The sequence below is a fragment of the Hippoglossus stenolepis genome, chromosome 12, assembly GCF_022539355.2.
Source record: "Hippoglossus stenolepis isolate QCI-W04-F060 chromosome 12, HSTE1.2, whole genome shotgun sequence".
Lineage (NCBI taxonomy): Eukaryota > Metazoa > Chordata > Actinopteri > Pleuronectiformes > Pleuronectidae > Hippoglossus > Hippoglossus stenolepis.
The window spans coordinates 1843117-1864805 of NC_061494.1; the positions used below are offsets into that span (position 1 = coordinate 1843117).

At 39.8% G+C, this 21689-nt stretch overlaps 1 protein-coding gene and 1 long non-coding RNA gene across 9 annotated transcripts in view; one reads left to right on the plus strand and one right to left on the minus strand.

Moving 5' to 3' along the window:
• Positions 1–21689, minus strand: part of birc6 (baculoviral IAP repeat containing 6) — a 104748-nt gene that overhangs the window by 19806 nt on the left and 63253 nt on the right. For all 8 annotated transcript variants that reach the window (XM_035172704.2, XM_035172705.2, XM_035172703.2 and 5 more), the window contains 3 exons: positions 6215–6437; positions 3590–3735; positions 924–1034 (listed from right to left, as the gene is read on the minus strand). In XM_035172704.2, coding sequence (XP_035028595.2) covers positions 924–1034; positions 3590–3735; positions 6215–6437 — 480 coding nt within the window. The remainder of the gene's footprint in view (positions 1–923; positions 1035–3589; positions 3736–6214; positions 6438–21689) is intronic.
• LOC118119044 lies at positions 16926–19385 on the plus strand. The gene is made up of 2 exons (XR_004698039.1): positions 16926–17301; positions 18092–19385. It is a non-coding gene; the product is annotated as an uncharacterized LOC118119044 (long non-coding RNA).

Here is a 21689-nt window from a genome sequence, read left to right on the forward strand (position 1 = left end):
TGTGAGTGTCACTGTGGGATGCCCCCATGCTCATATACAACTGCACCAAAAAAATGAATAAATATATACATAGCAGCCTAACGTGTAATTTTATTTTGAAAAATGTCTAGCTAGCAGGCCAGCAGTTCGGCCCGTATCATTGATTACAAGGCCCAAACACTTGATGATGCACAACTGAAGCTATGTCCCTAACATCCGCTGGTGGCCACTAACACCTGCTAACATCTTCTGGTAGTTGGTAACCTTAATTGTGCAGAAGACATTCAAATGTACAAGGGATATTCAACATCTTGTCCTATTTTTTTTTTTTTTTTAAAGCTCATGCTCACAACATTGCCAGTTGTACTGTTCGACTGTTCTCTGGTTATGTCAGTAAAAATTACAATGATGTTTTGTTATAGTGAGTTACAGTCTGTCCGTCAATGTCTTCAGCCTTTCTGTCTGCACAGTGAAACAACACCGTTTACACTCAAGTCACTTGCAATTACTTCAGACATCAAGTTGCTTACAAAATCAATTGTGACACAGCAAAACCAGTGTAATTAATCATGACATGGCTGAATGGAGAGTGATGGACAAGTCAAAAGGGATGAGCAGGATGGGAACATAGTCTGAGTCTGATTTCCTCTCAGAGTTCTGGCATGATGGCATTATGGATCATATCAGACAGGAGAGGGAGACAGAAAAATGTAATGAGTGTGTGTGTGTGTGTGTTTGAGGAAATACGTTTCAACAGAGGAATGGGGAATTATAGTTGTTTTTGCTGTTGATTTGCTGACATGTTTTCTTAAAGTAACATGAAAATCATCTTTTTCACCATGTTTTATGTGTAAAGAAAAAGAAATACAAAATGTATGCATTCTACATAATGGTCCATGCACATAAACGCACAGACACACCCACAAGCAAATATATAAACTCACCAAACTGCAGCTTCTTCATGGCAGCTACATATTTTTCTTCTTGAGAGCGTACGATGGACAGGGGCTTGGGTCGGCTTGACACCCTTCTTGAAGACTCCACCAGCTTTCGCTCTGGTGAAGAGGAGGGATTTGGGATGAGGAGCAAAAACCACGAAGACCAGAGTTAAAACAGAGCAGAGTGGAGGCATTCAGAGAGTGACAGTGACACAGAGGCATCAGCTCCAGAATGTCTTCCCCTGTGAAAATCCTGCAGGGTAAGCCTGCCACAGGACTATTTATCACAAGCGTCACCTTAGCAAGCAATCGGTGCTCTGATCTTCATCAAACAGACACATATATTCAGGCATGCACACAAAGCAGCATTACAAAAAGCCTGTTGGAAACAACTACGACAATCTTAACTAGGCCTGTGAGTTTGATACATTGAATACCTTTCGTGACTTGTTTTGTGACTCACAACCTTCCTCAATTCCAGTGGACAAACTGATGTTCTCTGCATAACACCACAAAGCAAATTACATAACTCCAAGCTTCATATTGTGCTCTTCTTTGTGGTTTCTGTGGTAAATACGGTCAACCAGCTAACTGTGGAGGCATGTTGAAACTAGAATAACCATCTCGCAGTTGTACCAAGTTTCCACCCAAGTTTCAGGAAATATGGTCACTATTCCCCTTCTGTTCCAGAGCTATGGTGGTGAATAATGGCCAGAAAAGTGCTCCTGGAGATCATTATGACATAATAGGGAAGTCAACCTTTGACCTTTTTGATATAAAATGATATAATTTCATCATTTTATAGAATTTAAATTGGGTCTGAAATTTCTCATACAACTAGTACTTGAATTATAGAGTTATGGCCAAAAACCTGCTTTGTGAACTTTGACATTTGTCCACCAAAATCAGTCCAAAAAGAAATTTGTACCTAATTTGAACAATTCCATAACGGCTTTTCTGAGATATCTTATTCACCATAGTGGACTGATCCGACATAATGCCTTGGTAAAGATGCATAAAAGGTTCAACCATCATTGACAATAGAAATGAGATTGGATGTAGATTGAAAACAATGGTGGCAACAACCACTCACTGAAAGTTCCTTAGGATGCAAGTTGTGATTACCTCTAAAGTTGTTGAGGAGAAAGTTAGAGAGCCATATATTGCATAACATTTGTATCAAAATATGGATTCGGCAAGGAAGTCTCTGACAGCACCCCCAACATTAATATATCAGAAAAAACATATTGTAGATTGAAATAAAAGTCTACTACATCTTGCAGTTCTCATCTGTAAAACTACTGTTTCAAAGATCAAGAATTTACTTCTATGTATTTACCATAAAGGCTGATTCAAACTATAGATCTTTAATTCCACCTAAAATATGTAAGAAGTAATAATGAATAAATAAGAGCACATCTGCTGATATCATCATTGATTTAGCCTGTTCTGTTAGGACAAGTATATCGATACTTCAGAGGAATACTTCTCCTCAATCAATACTGTCCAGCTCCTATCGGATCATAGCTCCTCTCAGAGACGTTTCTTAAAGCCTCTGTACTAATTAAATGATTATACATCTGTCAAGGCCCTAATGTTGCAAGCTCCGCACTGTACAATTCTGTATGATATGTGATTCCCGAGGCCTTCATTATATGGATTTCTCTATGAGAAGGGACATGACATTGATCTTTATCCGTATCCCCTACCCCACATGCACACTTCCACCACATGTAATGGCCAGTTCCCCACCTAAGTGATCACTAAGACGACTGTTTATGTGGACCGAGCATAAAAATCCTCCGAAAGGAGCTGGAGGAAATGGGCGGGTGGGGGATAATTAATATTGTGTACTATGTAGGCAAGGTATTAGGGGAGGTGTAATGATTCATCATGTGGAGGACATTGATGGTGCTACTTGCTTAAGGTGACTAATGGCTAGTAAGAAGAATGTCCTTTCTTTCTCCAAATCTCTATGTACAAAAACAAGTCGAGACATCTGTACTTTGCCCTTAACAGTTTTTCAACGTCCGAATCTTGTGATACAACTTGAAGAGGCCGTCCTTCCTCTTCACAGGGCTAAGGAGAGCCTCAGAAAAGATGCCAAGGAACGTGGAACAGTTTTAGAAACGGGACATCAGCAGTGCACAGTCCATCACTGACTTCCAGAGTCACAGAGTCACTTTACAACACGTTTCAGGCAGTACCGAAGGCTGAGTTTGACCTGAAGCTTTCCACTGTTAGGTCAAGTTGAACTTTTAAAAACAGGCCAATAGCATTCTTGATTAAATTGTTTAGTCATTCACAGCTGAGGGATTTCAGACGTTTTGGTAAGCTAAACTTAGAGACCCATTTTCATGTCCTTGTACCAAGAGAAATAATTCAGATAAAGCTGAACAATTCTGGATGTCAGCCAACAAAGGCTTTTGGTAAGGGCAGATAATCAAATATGATGAAGAATTGTTTTTGTACGCGTTACGGATTCACATTTCTCAAACACATTTTCTATGAAACTGGGTTTCGGTGGGACATAAGTTTAAATGTACTGATATAACTGCGTACTGCTGCAAACCAAGACTGTTCAAGCTGGGATTTGAATGAAACAGATATAAAATGGAGAATGTGACATCGGTGTTTGGCAATAAAACCACAAGTGTATGTTGCATACATACCCTGGTTGGCCTGCCGCAGGCTGGTAGTAGCGATGTAGACGATCTCAGCTGTCCTCTGGATGTCAGGTACCAGCAGAGACAAGCCCTCCGGCTCTGGATCTGAGCTATCGGTCTTCATCACACCTTTACTTTTATCTTTCTTTGATCTAAAACACAAGAAATATTCATCCAGTCACATCAACTTGAATTTTAGAAATGTATTTTTTTGTGTACAAGGTTAAGTTTATTCTTTTGTCATTATGCTTCCAAAAGACATTGTAGCATTTTTGGGGATAAATCAAACGCATTAATCAGCCAACTCTCCACAAAGCTTTCATTCAGCAGTCTTCTAATTAGCTCAGTCTGACTTTGGTGTGACACAAGATTTATTCAATTTTTTCTTTTGCAAACTATAACCATTCAAAGTGTGCCATATGAGCTATGGAAGGTTTGTGTTTGCAGTATAACTATACATGTGCAAACAAGTGAGACAACTATCACTGAATCAATTTGATAATGAAGAATATTTTTGATTAATGGTTTAGTTCTGAAACATAATTTGTTTGTCTTCTAAATGGATTTTTGTCCAAAGCAACTATTTCTCCAGAGCAACTCTGGGGAGGGTTTCGTTTTTTTCTTTGGCTCTGTCCTGCTGAACGTACGTTCTATTAAGACCATTACCTGTAACATAACAATGATTCACACCTAGACCTCAATTGAAATAACATTTGCATCATTTCATCAGCTTGTCTAAAGGTTTCATAACTGTGAACCAAATTTCCCCCCCAATATTTTCAAGTGCTGAACTAAGCAAGTGCTTCCCTGCCCATTTCCATGGATGTTAGATCAAGAATGTTTCTATTTTCAAGGTTTCTGAAGCCTTGTTATTTATTTTATGATTAAAAATAATGACATTCCAATCAGGGTCAGCCATGTGTTTGTTTCCAATTCGCAACTGTTAGCATGCATAAATGCTCAAGCATGCTTTTGAACATGGTAAACATTCTACAGGCTTAAAGCCTGAGCTTACAGTCTGTCTGATTAAACCTCTTGTCAAGACCATATAGGTGTGGACAAATTGAGTTTGACTGATTGCTGCACTTTGTTTGAGGAGGAATATCTGTTCTTTCATTCTTACTGTTACTCTGTAAGGCTCTGGTTTCTGTTCAACTAGTCGACTGGTAAAATGGACTGTATTCATTTGACACTTTTCCAGTATTATTGGCCATTCAAAGCGCTTTACAGTACAAGTCACATTCACCCATACATTCATACAGCGTCTCTATATGCAACGATATACCAAACACCAATCATACACTTCCTATTTTTTTCAATGTATTAATGAAAGCTAGCATTTATATCTGGCTATATTTTATCTATCAATAGTTTCTCAAGAACTTTTCCAAGGACATTTACTGTTAAACACAATGATACTGTGATAAAATATGTAAATATATCATATACTAATCAAATACTTTTTCTGTGTCTTGATAACTGCTTTATCTATTCTGCCCACTCCTAATTTTAAGTGATACCACACCCTAATATAAGAGAAATTCCTGTTACTATCCCTTTAATGCACATCATAACCCTATAAATTAAAAGAGGAATTGATGTGGTCTACAAATCATTGACAGATGTACACATTTAGATTACACATTTCTTATTAACCCTGTTAACAGAGAGGATCATTGTTCATCTCTTAACAAAGCAGCAAAATAGGTGCAGACATGAAGAGCTAATCATACTGTAAGTTTAAAGCTTGCTGTGAGGTCAAATGTTGACTGGACTGTGTACAGCCTCAGTAATCCACTGTTGTCTCACTGATTTATCAGGAACTATTATCTTTACCTCCTGTGGAACCTTAATTGAACCATGCTGCCACACTATGGCTGCTGCAACATTCAGGATGGGCATGCTCTAAAAATACCATCAGATACATCATTCATAAATAAGGCACTTGGAGATGCATGTATGCAGAGTGTATACATACACATAAAACTGAGTATAGTATGTTGACCAGAAGCTTACAGGGGCTGTGAGTGAGGGAGATGAGCTCACTTATCTGAAGATGTTGTAGCCTCATCTCCTAGGATGTATATCCAATTGTTAGTTGAGTGTGTGTATCAGGTTCAGTACTTTACGCTCAGCAAAAGAAATGCACCTCCCCCAGCATAATGGAATTTTCTGCTGAGACTTAAGTCTTTTTCTTCCATAATAAAACACAACACATTCACGACGTGTCCCTGACCACCTCAAAGCAGCTAAGTGACTGAATCTCAATGCCTCCTCGATGTTCAATGCCTCTTGGGGCACATTCCCTTCATTCAGGGTGGATTTCAAAGCAAAGTGTGAACAGGGCTAAAGATGTTAAGATTCCCACTTCATCAGTATTGCAGAGAGGAGGACCGTGAATGATACTGGGGCGAATTTAAAGATTGGTAAGATTATGGCTGAATCAAAGTGTTCAATAAAACATTACTTGTCATGTATGAAGTAAGCTTTAGCAAATAAGATGATTAAATGAATGTGTCACTATTCACCTTGATGTACTCTGTGACATTTGTGGTCCATCTTTAAAATGTAAAAACCTGAGCAAACACATTACATTATTCCATTAAGTTAATTGCATTTGCTCGATCTTACCTGAGGCGATTGGTATACGTGTCCACGCATGTCTTCATCTTGGCCAGCAGCATCCCAACAGATGTCTGTCCCTCAGAGTGCTCTTCATCTTCCTCCTCATCGTCATACCCCGGGTCCCCAGACAGAGGCAGCAGCAGAGGGACCAGGGCTGTGCAGGTGGAAATGGCTCTCAGCAGCTCCAGTAGTGCCCGATATAAAGGCACATGGCGTGCCATATCCAGAACTGCAGAGAGAAAAGAAGAATACTTAAGTGTAAGATGCTAACAGCACAGAGGAACCAAAAGGAGACATGTTTACACCCATGATTACATTTATATTTGCACCTGCCTTACATTGTTTTTTGCGCCTTACGTCAGTAAACACTAGATTTTCAGCTGTTCAAAACGTGAGGAATTAATATATCTCTCTCTCTCATTCACACACACATACACCCGAATAGTATATCAAAATCTGTGTCGACATTGGACCTACACATCCAGTATTGGTTGAGACTACAGTTCTGGATTTAATCAGGTTTTAAGTTATTGTGAATTAGCAACATCATAGTACAATATCAAGGGTGAGCAGCTGTGACACAGGCTGGTCATATCATCTCGGTGTGGATCTTTGTTGACCATTGATGAGGATCTAAACTCAAAGCGTAGTAGGGAATACAGAGTCAAACATATTATGTTTGAAGTAAGAAAATCCAATTTAAGTTTTACAGAACGATAACTATTCAAAAAAATCGTAATGGGTGAATTTTATTTTTTAAATGAACTCTTGTCAGAAATTATCATTAGGTACAGAAATAAGCATTTAGTAGTGAGGAATAGTGAGCAGTGTTTTGGAGATACAATGATGCTGACATGCTAATGTTTCGCAGTAAATCTTTACTAACCAAATGTAGCCATGCCAGTGTTATAAACCGCAGTACTGGGAGAGGTTTAGAAACAAGTGTAACAAATCATGACAAAAAAAATTGAAAAACTAGATGTCATCAAAGACTCAGTGTTTATATACTTTATATAATAATACTTTTTTGCCATGGTTTGTCTCAACCAGCACTTGTACAGAAGCCAATCAGATACAAGGGTGTGTTGAGAATGTGAAATAATTATCAACAGGCTGACCGTGTAAGACACACCATTCTCTGAGAACAGGGTTGTTTAGTGTGAGTGGATGTACTTGTGCATCCATGTGCTTGCCCTGAAGTGTCAGCTTCAAAATAAACAGAACAGCTCTTGTTTGTGGCCCCCAGACTATTTTACATTTATATTGAAATTCCCAGCTCCCTACTACTTCTCCCTCCATTTGCACAACACTGACCTTCCGAGGCATTAATCTGCTCTCAGATCCTTTAACCAGTGTTTCTGGATGGCATCTAGCATAGAATCCCCATCCCTTCTAGATACTACACTCATAACTCATCAGAATGCCTCCTCCTGCTCTGTGCCAATGTCAGACTTGTTTTTCTTTCCACTGTGGGTACTAAATGCCAAGCAGTCTTGGGTGAAAGGGAAAAGAATTAAAAAGAGGGAGTAGAACATCACCAACACATGCCTTTTTAAATAATGGGATAATAACAGGGGGAGAAAGAGAAGGACAATACTGAGCATCATTGGCAAACTGCCCTTGGGTTTTTATTTTCATGCAGCCTGTAATCGTCCATTATTCCCATTTTTCCCCAGGTTTGAACAAAAAATATAATACAACATTTCTACTTTAAATCATGTTAGGTTTTTAACAATGATTTTAGCAATGACACTTTAAATCAAACAGTCATAGAGGGTGTGTGACTTTGGTGTTTCCATGAAAGTGAGCTTGATATATTTGCTTTTTAAGTGAAATGTCTGAACACTTTTTGGATAGATAGGCATCAAGATGTGGCTATCTATCATTGTAAAAAATGTACCTTATAATACAAATGCAGTTGTTGTGAAAAGCATGTAACTTTCACAACTAATTATTCTACGCACCGACTTTCCCTGTCCCATAAATACACTCCAACTTCCATGAAATCCAAGAAACTCCACCCCCTAATTGGAGGACAGAACAGTGGTGCAGAGCCAGCAGTATAGAGACAAATCAGATCCTGTTCTCAGCCATAGGAAGAACAGCATCCCAAAGAGGCAAGAAATCCATCACAGTTATGACAATCTTGGTAGTGCTGACCTGCAGTCATTGCAGTGCTACGAACAGCGAAGACTCCACTCGTTGTGATTTAGGGCCTTCTGGGGGGGCGTACAGAGATTGGTGCTGCGTATAACCATGTTGGATGCTTGGGCTGATTAATAGTTAACAAAGGCCTGTAGACCTGAATGTGAGTGCCTGCGATGAGTTAGCGTGGCATGTGTAAGGGTAGCTTGAAATAGAGGTGCTACTGTTGGACTCTAATGTCTCCCAGTTCGCCCATGTAGCCTGACCTAGTTTCAAAGCAATTGCCTCACTGAAATAGCGTACCAGGAAGTTGCATCTAAAATCACATTGTGAATCATCCAGAAACACACACAAAATCACTTACATCCAGGTCAAAGTTGAAGATCAAGCTTTAGATTCTACAGATGCACACAAAACTTACAGTAAACTTCCACTACAACTAAAGTCACAGATGGAGCTGAATAGCAGGATCGACATCAGCAGGCTGGTACAACAGTGTTATCAGAGGTGCTTGCTAGGCTGTTGGAGTGATCTAGGGAATCTAACGAACTAGGGCTCAGCTGTACCAATATTGCAAAATACAGAACCAACATTTACAGTTGGTACCAAAAAATGTACACCCAGCTGAGAAAACTTAGGAGGTACTGACATAGCAATTAAAAAGGTAAATGTAAATGTTTTCTTCATACTTTGTACCAAGTCAAAAACAAACAAATTATTTGAAAAAAATGAAGGTTAATCTCAGTGAACTCATTTCTAGGAGCTTCCACTTCCTGTCTAGTCAGCTGTTGGTGCTGCTGTGAGTCATGGGCAGAATCATCTGTTTATCAAGTTAATAACCATCTTTTGGAAAACAAAAGCAATACATTAGACACAAATAGAAATAATATGATTTAAAAAATAAGAATCAAACAATGAAGAGACACCACTAGGCAAACAGAAATTCAACTTTCTTTTGTCACTTCAGGGCTAACTTGTCACAATCAAATGTAATAAATGGTTCAGAGATTTAACTGCCAATGTGAATGGTAGATTCTAGCTTTATTGCTCCTATTGTGCACCAACACATATTCAGGGAGAGAAATGATTTGTCGAACAGGCCAGTAGGCCTGTCCTGTCCTTTCCTCTATGACTATGAGTGACTAAGTCGGGCTCTTCAGTTGTCAAACAGCAGGCACAGGCTGTGTTAGATACCATAGTCCGAAATGAGTCTGGAAAAGTAAAGATTCGAATATCAGGCCAGTCATTCCCTCGATGATTGCGGTCATGCTGCCAGTGAAAATGTCGGTGAACGTATTTGTTCAGCTTCAACTCAGATTCTTCACAAATATCCATAAGATTTGAAAGAATTAGCCAATCATCCCTCTGAAACTCTGACATGATGAAATTAAAGTTTAACTTCTAGTTTGTTATAAAGTTCATGCACTGTCCATAGCAGTAAGGCCACTGTTAATGCATTTCATTTGTGAAAGTTAATAGAACCTGACCAGAACTACCGCCTGAGCAAACATGGACAAATATTTAATATTTGATCTGTAAAGAGCTATCCAAAAGTTAAACAAGCTGAGCCATGTACTCAGGCAGGTGGAATTCCTTACATGTTCTGACACTTTGCCTTCATTTCAAAGCAGCTGTTCTTTTCATGAATAAGAGGACATTTCTTAGCGACAACTAACATCAAACCATCTGAGAAGTATCTGAAATATCATAGATCAAAATAAGGCTGTTTACCTTTTTCCTACAAATACAACTGCAGTACTCCGATGTTGCCATGACAATCTATTGGTTAGGTTGCAGTACTGTAGTTTCGACTATGATTACTGTAATACACAAATACATCATGCACACGTGATGAGCAGCATCTGTAAAAAGTAGGAGCACCATTAAATATCAACACTGCAGGTTTTTAATCTTGTCAATGTCATTTCAAATATGTGTGTAATAAAAATTGAAGAGAAGAACATACATTTTTTCACCATTTTAGACGTCCTTTCTCAACTCTACCTTAATAAAAACTTCTAATGTTGGATACTGCTTGGTCAAAAAGTTAAAACCAGGAAATAACAGTTATAATCAACCAGAGACAATTCTGCACTATTATCAAATGCCAAACTGAGAAATCCTAATTAACCCCCAACCCCTGTTGTCCACTTGTGTCTCCTGCCTTACTTTTCATCTAATTTGGAACCTACTCTGCCCTCCAGTTCCTTGTGAAGATGAGAAGATTCCTGCAATTACAGCTGACAGACTGACGTTTGGTATTTTACTGTGGGTATAGAATTAGGGAGGGGGCATCCACAAAGGGAACAAAGATGGTTTTGAAAGGGAAACTTGTTTAGAAATGGACACCTCTTTGCTGTTAAATTATTAACACAGTGCCACATTCGGGCTAAGAAGTGATGAAAATTGCGATGTGAAAACATGCAGTATTCATATCCATAATTGAGGGACACAAACAGATAATTTTAGATATCTGAATGTCGTTATGGGGGGCAGAATCCCTGCTGCCGAAATGCTAATGCTTCAATAACCCAAAATACCTCAGAAATTCCTTCAATTTAATGGATACAAACACCCCTGGTCAGATAAAGCTTTTCTGCCGCCAAGTGAAATGACACTAATCATTTCAAAGCAGCTCATAATTCAGCCCTAGGGACAATTGTCCGTTTATAATGAGGGTAGCTGTGCATAGAAGCTCGCAGAATGAACACTTGATAATTGCCCTTGATTGGCTGGTGCTGCAAATGTGTGTATGTGTGGGTGTACGATCATACAGAGAACCCGCCCTACATTCATCAATGATGTACATTTATTCATAAAGCATCTCAACGTTTCCTAACGCACTGCCGTAATCATCCAAGAAAACTGAAGAAACTGATCACTGCTTACACAAGCTTTTACAAGTGGGGCAACAAATTAAAGTTCAGTTCAAATTGTGATCACATTAAATACCCTCTAATGAATGATTTTATTAAAACAACAAATCAAATGACTACATAGACCATGAAAGTTATCACTCCTAATGTCTAACCTACAAAGACATGGTCCTTTGGTCCAGACTAAAATATCTCAACTATTGGATAGATTTCTATGAAATTATGTACAATCATTCATAGTTCCCAGTGGGAAATTCGTTATGCCTGTGCACTCCTCTGACTTTCTCTATTTTCAACATTAGATGGCCAAACACATTGGACCAAGCGACTACCAACGTTTCTCCATGTTAGCTAGATGCATACATAAAAAGATGTTACTGATGACAACTTAATAAGACCATATCAGGGCTGTGGGTTTGTCAGCCCATTCCCCTGCCCCCGGTGGCCAAAATAAATTATTGTAAAAGTGATGAATGAAGCTTTGAGAGAACAGCCTATTACACAGATTCTACTATATTCATTACACACTAGTGAATTTTGTTGTGACCACACTAGCAGTTTGTTAATGTCTTGGTTATAACATATACAACACTGCGCTGCAATAACAAACCCACTGAGACTACAGGATATGACAGTCATTGGTCTTCTTTAAACCCACATGCTGCACACACCCACTGGTTTACTGCAATGCTCCAAAAAAAAAAAGAAGCTATGAAGCATTAAATGACTTACAACAGAGTCTCAACTCATGGGTGAACAGAAGAGCTGGCGAGTGGGCTGGTGGCTCCCACAAGGGGCAGGTATCTGTTGCCTTCCCAGGGGAAGAAGCCATTGAGCATGCGGGTCACACCGAGTGGGTGGCTAATACTCTGACTCAAGCTCGTGGCTAGACAATGTCAGGTCTTCTTGACCCCTTTAGGGCAATGGAACAGAGGAGAGAGTCGCTGAAATAGTAAGACTCTGACATGTCTCTGCCAACACAGTCTGCCTCAGTGGACACTGTAGATAATGTGCATCAAAGCAAGACTATGTGGACCAACCAGAAAAAAGTGGCCTGAAGCTCTGTGCTGTTTCAAAGGACAGATGGAACGGTGACTGCATTTGTCTACACAAAGAATCTTTTTGTAAACCAAGCTACTCAAGCACCTTAGTTTTGGTTCGACACACAGTGTGGACATCTTAACTGGGTTAGAATGAGCAAGAAAACTCCAACTCTCAGAAACAAGCAAAACAAACAAGGAAAAAAAAAAATCACTCAATCCTATTTGAAAATGGCAAAACCTAACTCATTTTGCCCATTTGCCAATCATGTGTTGACTTGAGGTTGACAAAGAAAGAATTAAAAAGACACAAAGATAATAATTATTTTACTATATTAGAAGTCTACTCTGAAAAATAAGAGGGAATAGTAAGTTTAATGGCAGCACAGACAAAATGTTAAGGTATTGAAATTCACAATCAAATAAAATGTGATCCAATAGTCATCTAAGTCACAAGACAAACTGGGCTTTAATCATAATATAATTTTAATCTTTTTTACTGAAAACACCCATTAAATAGGTAAAAGGATAAAGTGAACCCATGGATTTAATAACTGGTTAATCCTCCTTTGACAAAAATACCTCAAACAGTCACTTCCAGTAACTTTGTACATGGGCCACTCGCTCATCCAGGTGAGCTTCATTCTTTGGTTTGAGGCAATCTTCAGTGAATTTACTTCAGCATTTATTCAGAGTCACTGTTCTCCTCCCTGTTCACCAGGCACACTGGCATTATCCTGCCATGATTAACTTGGGAATTAATTCCCCCCCTCAAGTAGTGAGCTGTGCAGCCCCCCCAATGCGTTGCTCCCTCCTTTGGGAAGTACTGTTTTAATATTATTATTCCTTAGTTTCATCAGCAAACAAAATATACTCTTCCAGTAGAACTGTGGAGAATCAAATTGCTTAGTGGCAAACTTGAGGTGAGCAGTGATGTTTTTTTGGAGAGAAGGGTCCATGGTGGACTCATGATGAGAGATGTTAACCAGCTGCAATGATTCCTTTAAACTTTCTGCTGTTAGTGTGGGACTCTAATCTAGCTCACAGGCCCTGGGATGGCCCCGCCCCCACTCACACACACTGACGATAAAGTAGAGATGACAGAAGAGAGGCGGTGAACGAGCTGGTAATTGTCGAACAGTGGCGACAAAAAGTGTGAATACAGGCTTTCCACAATGGACCACCAATGATAAACGATTAGTTCTGCTGTGTCAGGATCAGAGCAGAAGCAGCAGTTGGTTTGTACCGTGTCAGAGTCTCCTGTCTCGGTGTGATCCCTCCACACTCCTGCTGACCTGTGCTTTCTTTACACTTTAACAATAAAAACCGACACTAATCAGAAGTTATTAGGACCTGAATTTACGGAAGCTTACATTGTGTTTGTTTGACTCGCTCCAGAGTTTATGAGACACATACATATTTAAACACATTAAAATGGGACACACACACACACACACACACACACACACACACACACACACACACACACACACACACACACACACACACACACACACACACACACACACACACACACACACACACACACACACACACACACACACACACACACACACACACGAATATTTGCCTAATACAATACAAACCCAAAATGCTTATGTAAATCATAACCATCCCATTCTGTTTACCGATCTGGTCAAATATAAATCCTGCATCAATTGTCTAATATTTATTCAAGAGTAATTTTTCTTAACGGAGCCAGAGAGTCCATTTTGTGTGTGGTTTATGTTTTATTCATTTTGAATATTTTAATATTTTTTATTTGAATTCAAATGTCAGACTATATATTCTTTAGAATTAAGTTAATTGCTCTTTGAAAGGCTGTACTCGTAAGATTATGCTATAATAAATCAATTTTGGGTGCACCTGAATTATGTGCTTGTGCACCATTTTGTACAAACATTATAGTCAACAAACTAAAATAAACAAACAAAATCATAGTAAATAGCTCCTCTGTTAGTAATATTTAATATTGGTTGGTTTTGGACTGTTCTTCTGATATCACCTTGTTCCTGGTCTGAGGGCAGTATTTTGTGTGTGTGTGTGTGTGTGTGTGTGTGTGTGTGTGTGTGTGTGTGTGTGTGTGTGTGTGTGTGTGTGTGTGTGTGTGTGTGTGTGTGTGTGTGTGTGTGTGTGTGTGTGGCGTTCCCTTTTATTAACTAGATTGCGGCAGCCCACCATTGTCTAAATTGTCCCACCACAGTTTGATAATTTTTTTACTTTCTAATAATACTATAAAAGATCTCTAACTTCATTCTTTCATACCAAATCAGCTGCTTAGTGGTCAGTCGACTCTCCTATTATCATGTGATAAAACTCTATTTGCCTTTGATGTGACTCTGCTGCTGCTCAAAGTATACCCTTTGTTTATAACTGTAATGTCAAACTAAGTATTGCTAACTAGTATATGACAAAATTGACTGGTTTTGGATCGATGAATGGCAGCTATACAGCTTATGAGAAAATCAAGCCAAAAAGTGTTACGTCTATAAAAAAATGAAATAGTGTAGCTGGTGGGCCAGTAACTTAATTGCCGTGTGCCTGATCACTATGTAACACTGGTAACACAGAGTACCATGGCAACCCTTGCTTCAGAATAAACTGGCCTCAATGACACAAAGCTTTTTATCTTTTTGCATGTACATTTTTTGTATTCAGATTAGATTTAATGACAATAAAGTTCATCTACTTTAATCAAATCTATTTGAATTAGGTTAGGTTGCCTTTAAGTTGTCTTTATTGTTCTGTATGACATTGTTGAACCTTAAAAAAAGATTGTTCATTATTGGTCTCGTTATATGTACATATAGTGATAAATGGGCTTTTCCACTTTTGTGTGTGAGCATAGAGTTGTGGCATCACTATACTGTTATAGTAAAAATCCTATGGAAGATTGCAGAAGAGTAGTGGGTCACCCATACAGACATGATAAGTACAGGAGCACTGAAAACAAGTTATATGAAATTTGCTAAAAAAAGGTTTTTAACAATATAATTTTTAACTTTTACACCAAATTCCTTTATTATTTACGTTTGGTAAAAAGAGAAGTTATATCCTGCTATGTTGTTCATGACTGATTCTCTGCTATGACACAAAAAAATTGGTTCAAGCATCAACACATGGTTTTACTGGTTCACCTAATAATCTCATCTGTTTTATCTATTATTAGCCTGTTTAAGACAATGTGCATTCTAAGGCCAGTTTATTGAGTGCTTAGAAAATCAAAATTGATATAATTGTGACACATGTCCAGCAGGTGTCACCCTGTTAAAAATGTAGTTTGCACATACAAAGTATTATGCTGTGTTTATGGCCCACAGAGGACATGTGCAGCCACCTGATAAGGAATAAAACAACAGGATTTAGAGAATGTGAGTTAAGGAGGAAGAGAGGAGTAAGTGTGAGTCATAATGCTCGAAGAAATGAGAGCTGGGAAAAGCAAACCATAAGTAACTAAAATTGGCATTAACGTAGGTAATGATGTATATTTCACAAAACGGAGAAGCCAGAAGCCGAGGGTATAACAGTAGGTCTAATTAGTGGGGTAAAAAGGTACCTGAAGTGTGAGGGTAAGTTAGAAAGGAAAAGAGGGGCAAAGAATGCTCTATGGGCTTTGTGCCTTCGTATGAGAGGATTTGAAGAGAAATATTGAATTGAATACACAGACCCCCTACTGCCTCCCTCTTTGTCCTCCACCCAGCTTCAACCATCGTTTATTTCCCCCGCCACCTCCTATTGTTGCACCCGCCTCATCCATTCCTCCCCTCTCCACAGGTTTGTCAGAATAACAGCAACTGAATTCAGAGCAGCAGGGCTGAATTCACCTCCCTTTTAGCATTTCTCTTTTTGGTATTTTTGTGTTAATTAGACAGCAGCAGTACAGATGTGTGCATATGTGTGTGCGTGTGTGTGTGTGTGCTCAACGAGGCTGCACAGCAGCGGGAGAGGAGGAGACAACAGTGAGCGGGAGCGATGTCATTTCCCCCTCCCTCCTCCTTCTCCCTCCCTGAATCTCTCCCTCTCTCTCTAATTCTCATGCTCCTTCTCCTTCATTGCCACGGCCATAAGGATCCATCCTCTCTCGCCATCCTTCTGTTTGGTTATGCAATGCACTGTACTCCCACAGTGACTGGTGTTGGAACCCTACGGTAACGCTGCTATTACTGGCGGTAGGTGCAGATCCATATTGCCTGAGTGACTGACTGGCACTTCAACTGCCGCTGCCTCTTTACAGACGTCTGCTTCATGGGATTTTACAGCATTTCCTCTTCTTCTGGAATATCACTTGTCAGACTTGACTGATTCCAGGACTTGCCCGATCTTACCTCGCTCAGTGGAGGCTGGGTGTCACCGAAACTCTATCAGCTGATCTTACAAAATCACGCATGGTGTCGGCATATGTTTTTTCTGAAAGACACTAATTGCAGTGATCCCCAGAGGGTTCGTAGCAAGCATTGGAGGGTTGAGGTGGGGGCACTACAGAACAGCGGTGTGTAGATTTGTTGATACACTGGAAAAGGGGGTGGAGGAGTTGCGTGGAGGCAAAGCAGTGACAGGGAACTCAAGAGAGGGAGCCGACGGGGAGGATGGGAGGCAAAGTGGGGAGGTGGGAGGGGACAAATGAGAAGAGGGTTTCTCCTCGCCCCCTAAACAGAGGCTGCTAGCGCTCTAGCTGCGATGCAAACCTACTGAAAAAAAGGCGACTGCAAAGAACTGTGTGGGGGTGAACTTAATCAAGAGGGAAACTGGGGGGTGGTGGGTAATTGAACCTGACGGGTGACGCTGTAGACGGGGGGACTGTAAAAGGAGGTTTTCACTGGAAACATCGCTGGACACCACTGCCTTTGATTCCTCTCTCCGTCACTTAATCTGTCGCTTAAAGGCACTGGAACTGTGGTTAATAGGCAGACCCCCTCTCCTGGAGGGCTCCACATGTAGCATGCCACGGTTATCCAGAGAGGATCCAATAAGCATGCTGGATGATGTTGACTTACACCTTAGACGCCTTAGGGTAAGCAGCTTTCACTTTATACCCTATAATTTTTTGTATTTAACTGCAAATTCCAATTTTTTTGAACTTCAACGATAGATAGCCACACTAAATGTTGACATGAGAATTGAACGGGATAAAATGACTGTAGCTGTGTTCAAATTTGACCAAGAGCCGAGAATTATCCTGTTTACCATTTTGCTCACTTGTCACTGTGATCATTGGTGGTACCTCCAAAGAGAGGGTGGGATTTTCACAGAGAGCATCTTCTTGTGATGATCTAGGAGGGGTGGTGGTTAACCATATCATGGGATATTACAAGAGGTGGGTGAGTGTAAGGTGGCTTTAAATGACAGTATTAAATCAGGCTTATTTTAGTGTGGCAGCATTCCGTCGACAGATAGTGCTGACAAAGTAACAGTTTCATTGCAGATAATCCATGAATAAGACTGAGCGAGAGCTGGTTTCATGCTTGTTGTTAAGAAGCTTGGCTTGAAGCTTTAGAAGCTCATAAACAAGAGTATTCACGGACTAATCTCCACTCCACATGGCTATTGTTTTGGTTGATTCACGACTGATTTCCTCTGGGGGTGGGGATGGAGATAATTATGTCAGTGGGTCTACCTGAACACAGAGCTGTTATGTGCAGTTTTTGTGCAGAAGCTGGTAGATTAATGGGGGAGGATGAAAACAGAAGCACTGCCAAGGTGTGAAAGCAGCATGTTATGTTAACTCAATCCATGTTCTCTGCTGTTTTCTTTGTTTGTGTGACAACTTTTGACATTGTCTTTACAATTTCCTTCTATTCCAGATAAGTGTTCCCTTGCCAGGCTAGGTGAGCATCAGGATCATGGGCACCACAGTAATCACCATTGAGGATGTGCGGGCACTTGAGGTCAAGGAGGAGCAGGAGGAGTCCATATTGGCCATGTTAGGAATCATTGGCACATTCCTTAACCTCTTTGTAATCGTTTTTGTTTACATCTACACCACACTGTGAAGTACCAAATTAGAGGATAGCGGATTTATAAAACCCTACTTTTGATAGGACAAGAACAACTTAAGTGAGCCGTAAGGGTTAATGAGAAAGTGAAGTCTGACATGATCATCTTCCCCAGAAGGAGGATGAGTGAAATGGACAGCCTGGCTGAAGAAAAAGAAGCCATATTCCCAAGTCACAGCCATGAGCCGGTGAGATAACAAAGGGCTGGAAGAGCGATGCTGGAATCAGGGTGAGCAGAGACAGACAGACACTAGCAAGCCCCCAGCAAGGACTGATCCCCCTGTGGCCTGACAGGAAGTACCATCTTCCCCTTGATGTCATTTTCTTGGACTGCTGGACTCACTTGGAAGTTGAGCCAAACAAGACAGCCATGGGGAAGACTCTGATGCTTTTCCATTTGTTTTTACTTCAGTTTCAAGTTGGTGGAGCTGTAATTGCTACTTTCCTGGAAGGGCTTTGGAGAAACATGTTTAAAAGCAGAGCGTGTAAGAACTACATTGGGACGCCACTCTGGAGACACAGTTGTCTACCAAACTCAATCAGTCTTCAGGTCCAAAAATGTGTAGCTTCAGGGCTTCTGTTAAAAATTACCCTCCCCCAGAAATGTGGCTTTGGACAAGCTCTGCTGTACTTTCATCATCTTAGAATTACACAGTTACAACAAACACATTTCTATTTAGGAGCATACCTGCAACAATTTTAACATGTTGAGGATGCATTTCTAGAAATGCTACTTCAAGAAATCTCCAAATTGGTAACAACAAGAGGTTGAGGGTGGGGCAGTGTTATAGGAAAGCAGTCTATTACAGATGGAGTAAAGAAAACGGAGAATTGAATCAACTTGTAGCAGTTTAACAGTACAGCTGTGCTTGTAAGGTGAAACCTATCTTTCTGTTACTGCACCTCTCTCCACCTCCTGAAACTGATGATTGAGAGGGGGGTTGAAATATACTCTTCAGACTCATGTTCATTTCGATTTAAGGGTAGTGTCAGCAATTATTTTCCTGTATTAAAAAGGCTTTTTTATAAATATTTGAATGAAGTCTAGATGTATTGTGCAACAAGAGACATTTGAACAATAAACATCAGAGCACATAACTAAGGATAGCGCAAAGCCTTATCTGTGAGAGAACCCAAGGAGTGTGTGTGAAAGGATCTGTGAGAAAAAGTGTGAGGATCATAACAGGGGTTCATTAATTACTTATACAGGTGAAATGTACATGCGTTCATATGATCATAGTTATTGCTGCATTTTTGTCATCAAAAGAATTCTGTTGGGTTTATGTAGGCTACATCCTTACTAAAAGCAGAGACATTGGTACAGGGCTGTTACTTATTGGCAGATTGAGCTTTACAGGCTATTGACAGCTGTTGAAAAAACAAGTGGAAAAGAAAGGGAGGGATACAATCACAATGCCTCGCATCTTCAATCTCATCCAACACACATCTTTGAGAGTGTAAACCAGGGACAAAAACTACATCACAGTTCTTAAAATTAAAAGATGATCACTGCTGGTGGCAGCACACCACCTTGCTCTTTGAAAAACCTTGTAGGAAATGTGCATTAGTTTGCATATAGAATTACTTTTCTGTGCATGAGGTTGTCAAAAACATTATTTCCTAACCAGACTAAGAGAACATCTGAAATAGCAAATGCTAAATTGAACAAACCAAAGCCTAGACTAGTGAAACCCCCACTGTTTACACCCATACACTTCTTCAATAGATAGACAGGCTCTATAAGCATGCATAGGGTTGTCCGGCAATGCAGGGAGTGCCTTTCCGTTCCACGTGGTCTCTATGGCATCTGGAGTAATTAATCATCACCAACCACCTCCTCTCAGACAGTCATGTTCAGATTACCCTGCAACATCATGTCCCGCTCAATATGAAAGCCTAAATAGACTTTAAATCTTGTCTGTCTAGGGCTGGTCAAAGGGGGAATTATGGTGTAGGATGGAAGAGATGTCACAATAAATATAACCACACAAGTGTCAAACAAAACATGCAAGAAATTAAATCTTCAGTTAAGAGAAATTAGTGTGGGGATGACATTCCAAGGCATTATCACTCACTAATGGCCTAGTCCTGTGATGGAGTGCCTGGCGACGGCAGGAAACTGTAATATATCCCAAAAGGATTTGCCAAGAAACCAATGATTCATGTGGGGCAATGTGCTAGGCTGACGGGGTCGAGAAGCAGTGGAAGGAATTGAAGGAAATATAAAGGCCATCATTCTGGTAGACAGGGTGATACTAAAGGGCAAATAAAAGGTGTTGGGGGCAGTTAGGAGAAATGAAGCTCTTTTTGGAAGGGATTTATTTCTCTAGAGGAGATATAGGGCGATTTTGATTAGCTGCAATGAATTCAATCCAATCTAGACACGCACGCACGCACACACGCACACAGAACCAGCTGGTTTCACAATTCTAAGATTCCCTGAGATATTGGGAGCAATAGAAATGTTTCCAAAGGATATTTCTCACATGCTCTATATGACTGCATCATATCAATGTATAATTCCATTTACAAGGTTCATGCCAAAAATCTTAGACGAGACAGACATGATAGGGTCATCAAATGCGCTGTTGTGACATCATGTAGATGTAAGCTTTTAATGTAGACTGAAGGCATACTGAGTGAATTGGTGAATAGTGTGTTGTATTACTTAACAATTTCATGGGATTACTTGGGATCAGAAACCCGGAAGGAACCCTAAGTCTTATGAATGCTTAATAGCTGGACTAAAGGATTGGGAGAGTAAGGAAGAGTCACCATGATCTCAGTGAAAACCAGACAGGTTTAAATATTATCTGAATTAGGTACTTTTTGTGTTGGACTGGGCCAAAAGTTGAGCATTGTTGAAGAAGGCGCTATAAATAATTTGTCATGATTATGACCTTCGTGGAGTTAACAGGGTAAATAGGTGAGTTCAGGAAAGCAGGTTTGTTCAGTGCTTCCTGTTCCTCTGGGACCTCAGGAGCCTCACCAGCTCCACAGATTTGAAGGAGTGGAATGAAGAGAAATAGGTTGGACTTTAATGATCCTAGTGCCTTATTTGACACTATACAATATGGCTAATGATGCTTCTTTAAATATATTAACATTGTTATTTAATCTAAAAGGGGTATATGAGACAATTCATCATTAATTTATTTATTTTGTTCCATTTCAAATTGTAAAAGCAGTACAAATTGATTTTTTGCCGACCGTGGGGCAAAATGACTCAATAACAAGCTGACACCAAGTTGCTTTGACATGTTGGTAAAAACTTGCCAATATAAATGTCCTGCAGAGACAAAGTATTATTATCATTAATTTAGAGTACTTCTGATGTTAGCTCTTTTTTGGTCTTTTGATCAACTTCAGAGAAAAGATATCAAATTTCTTAGCTGCAAATTCTTCA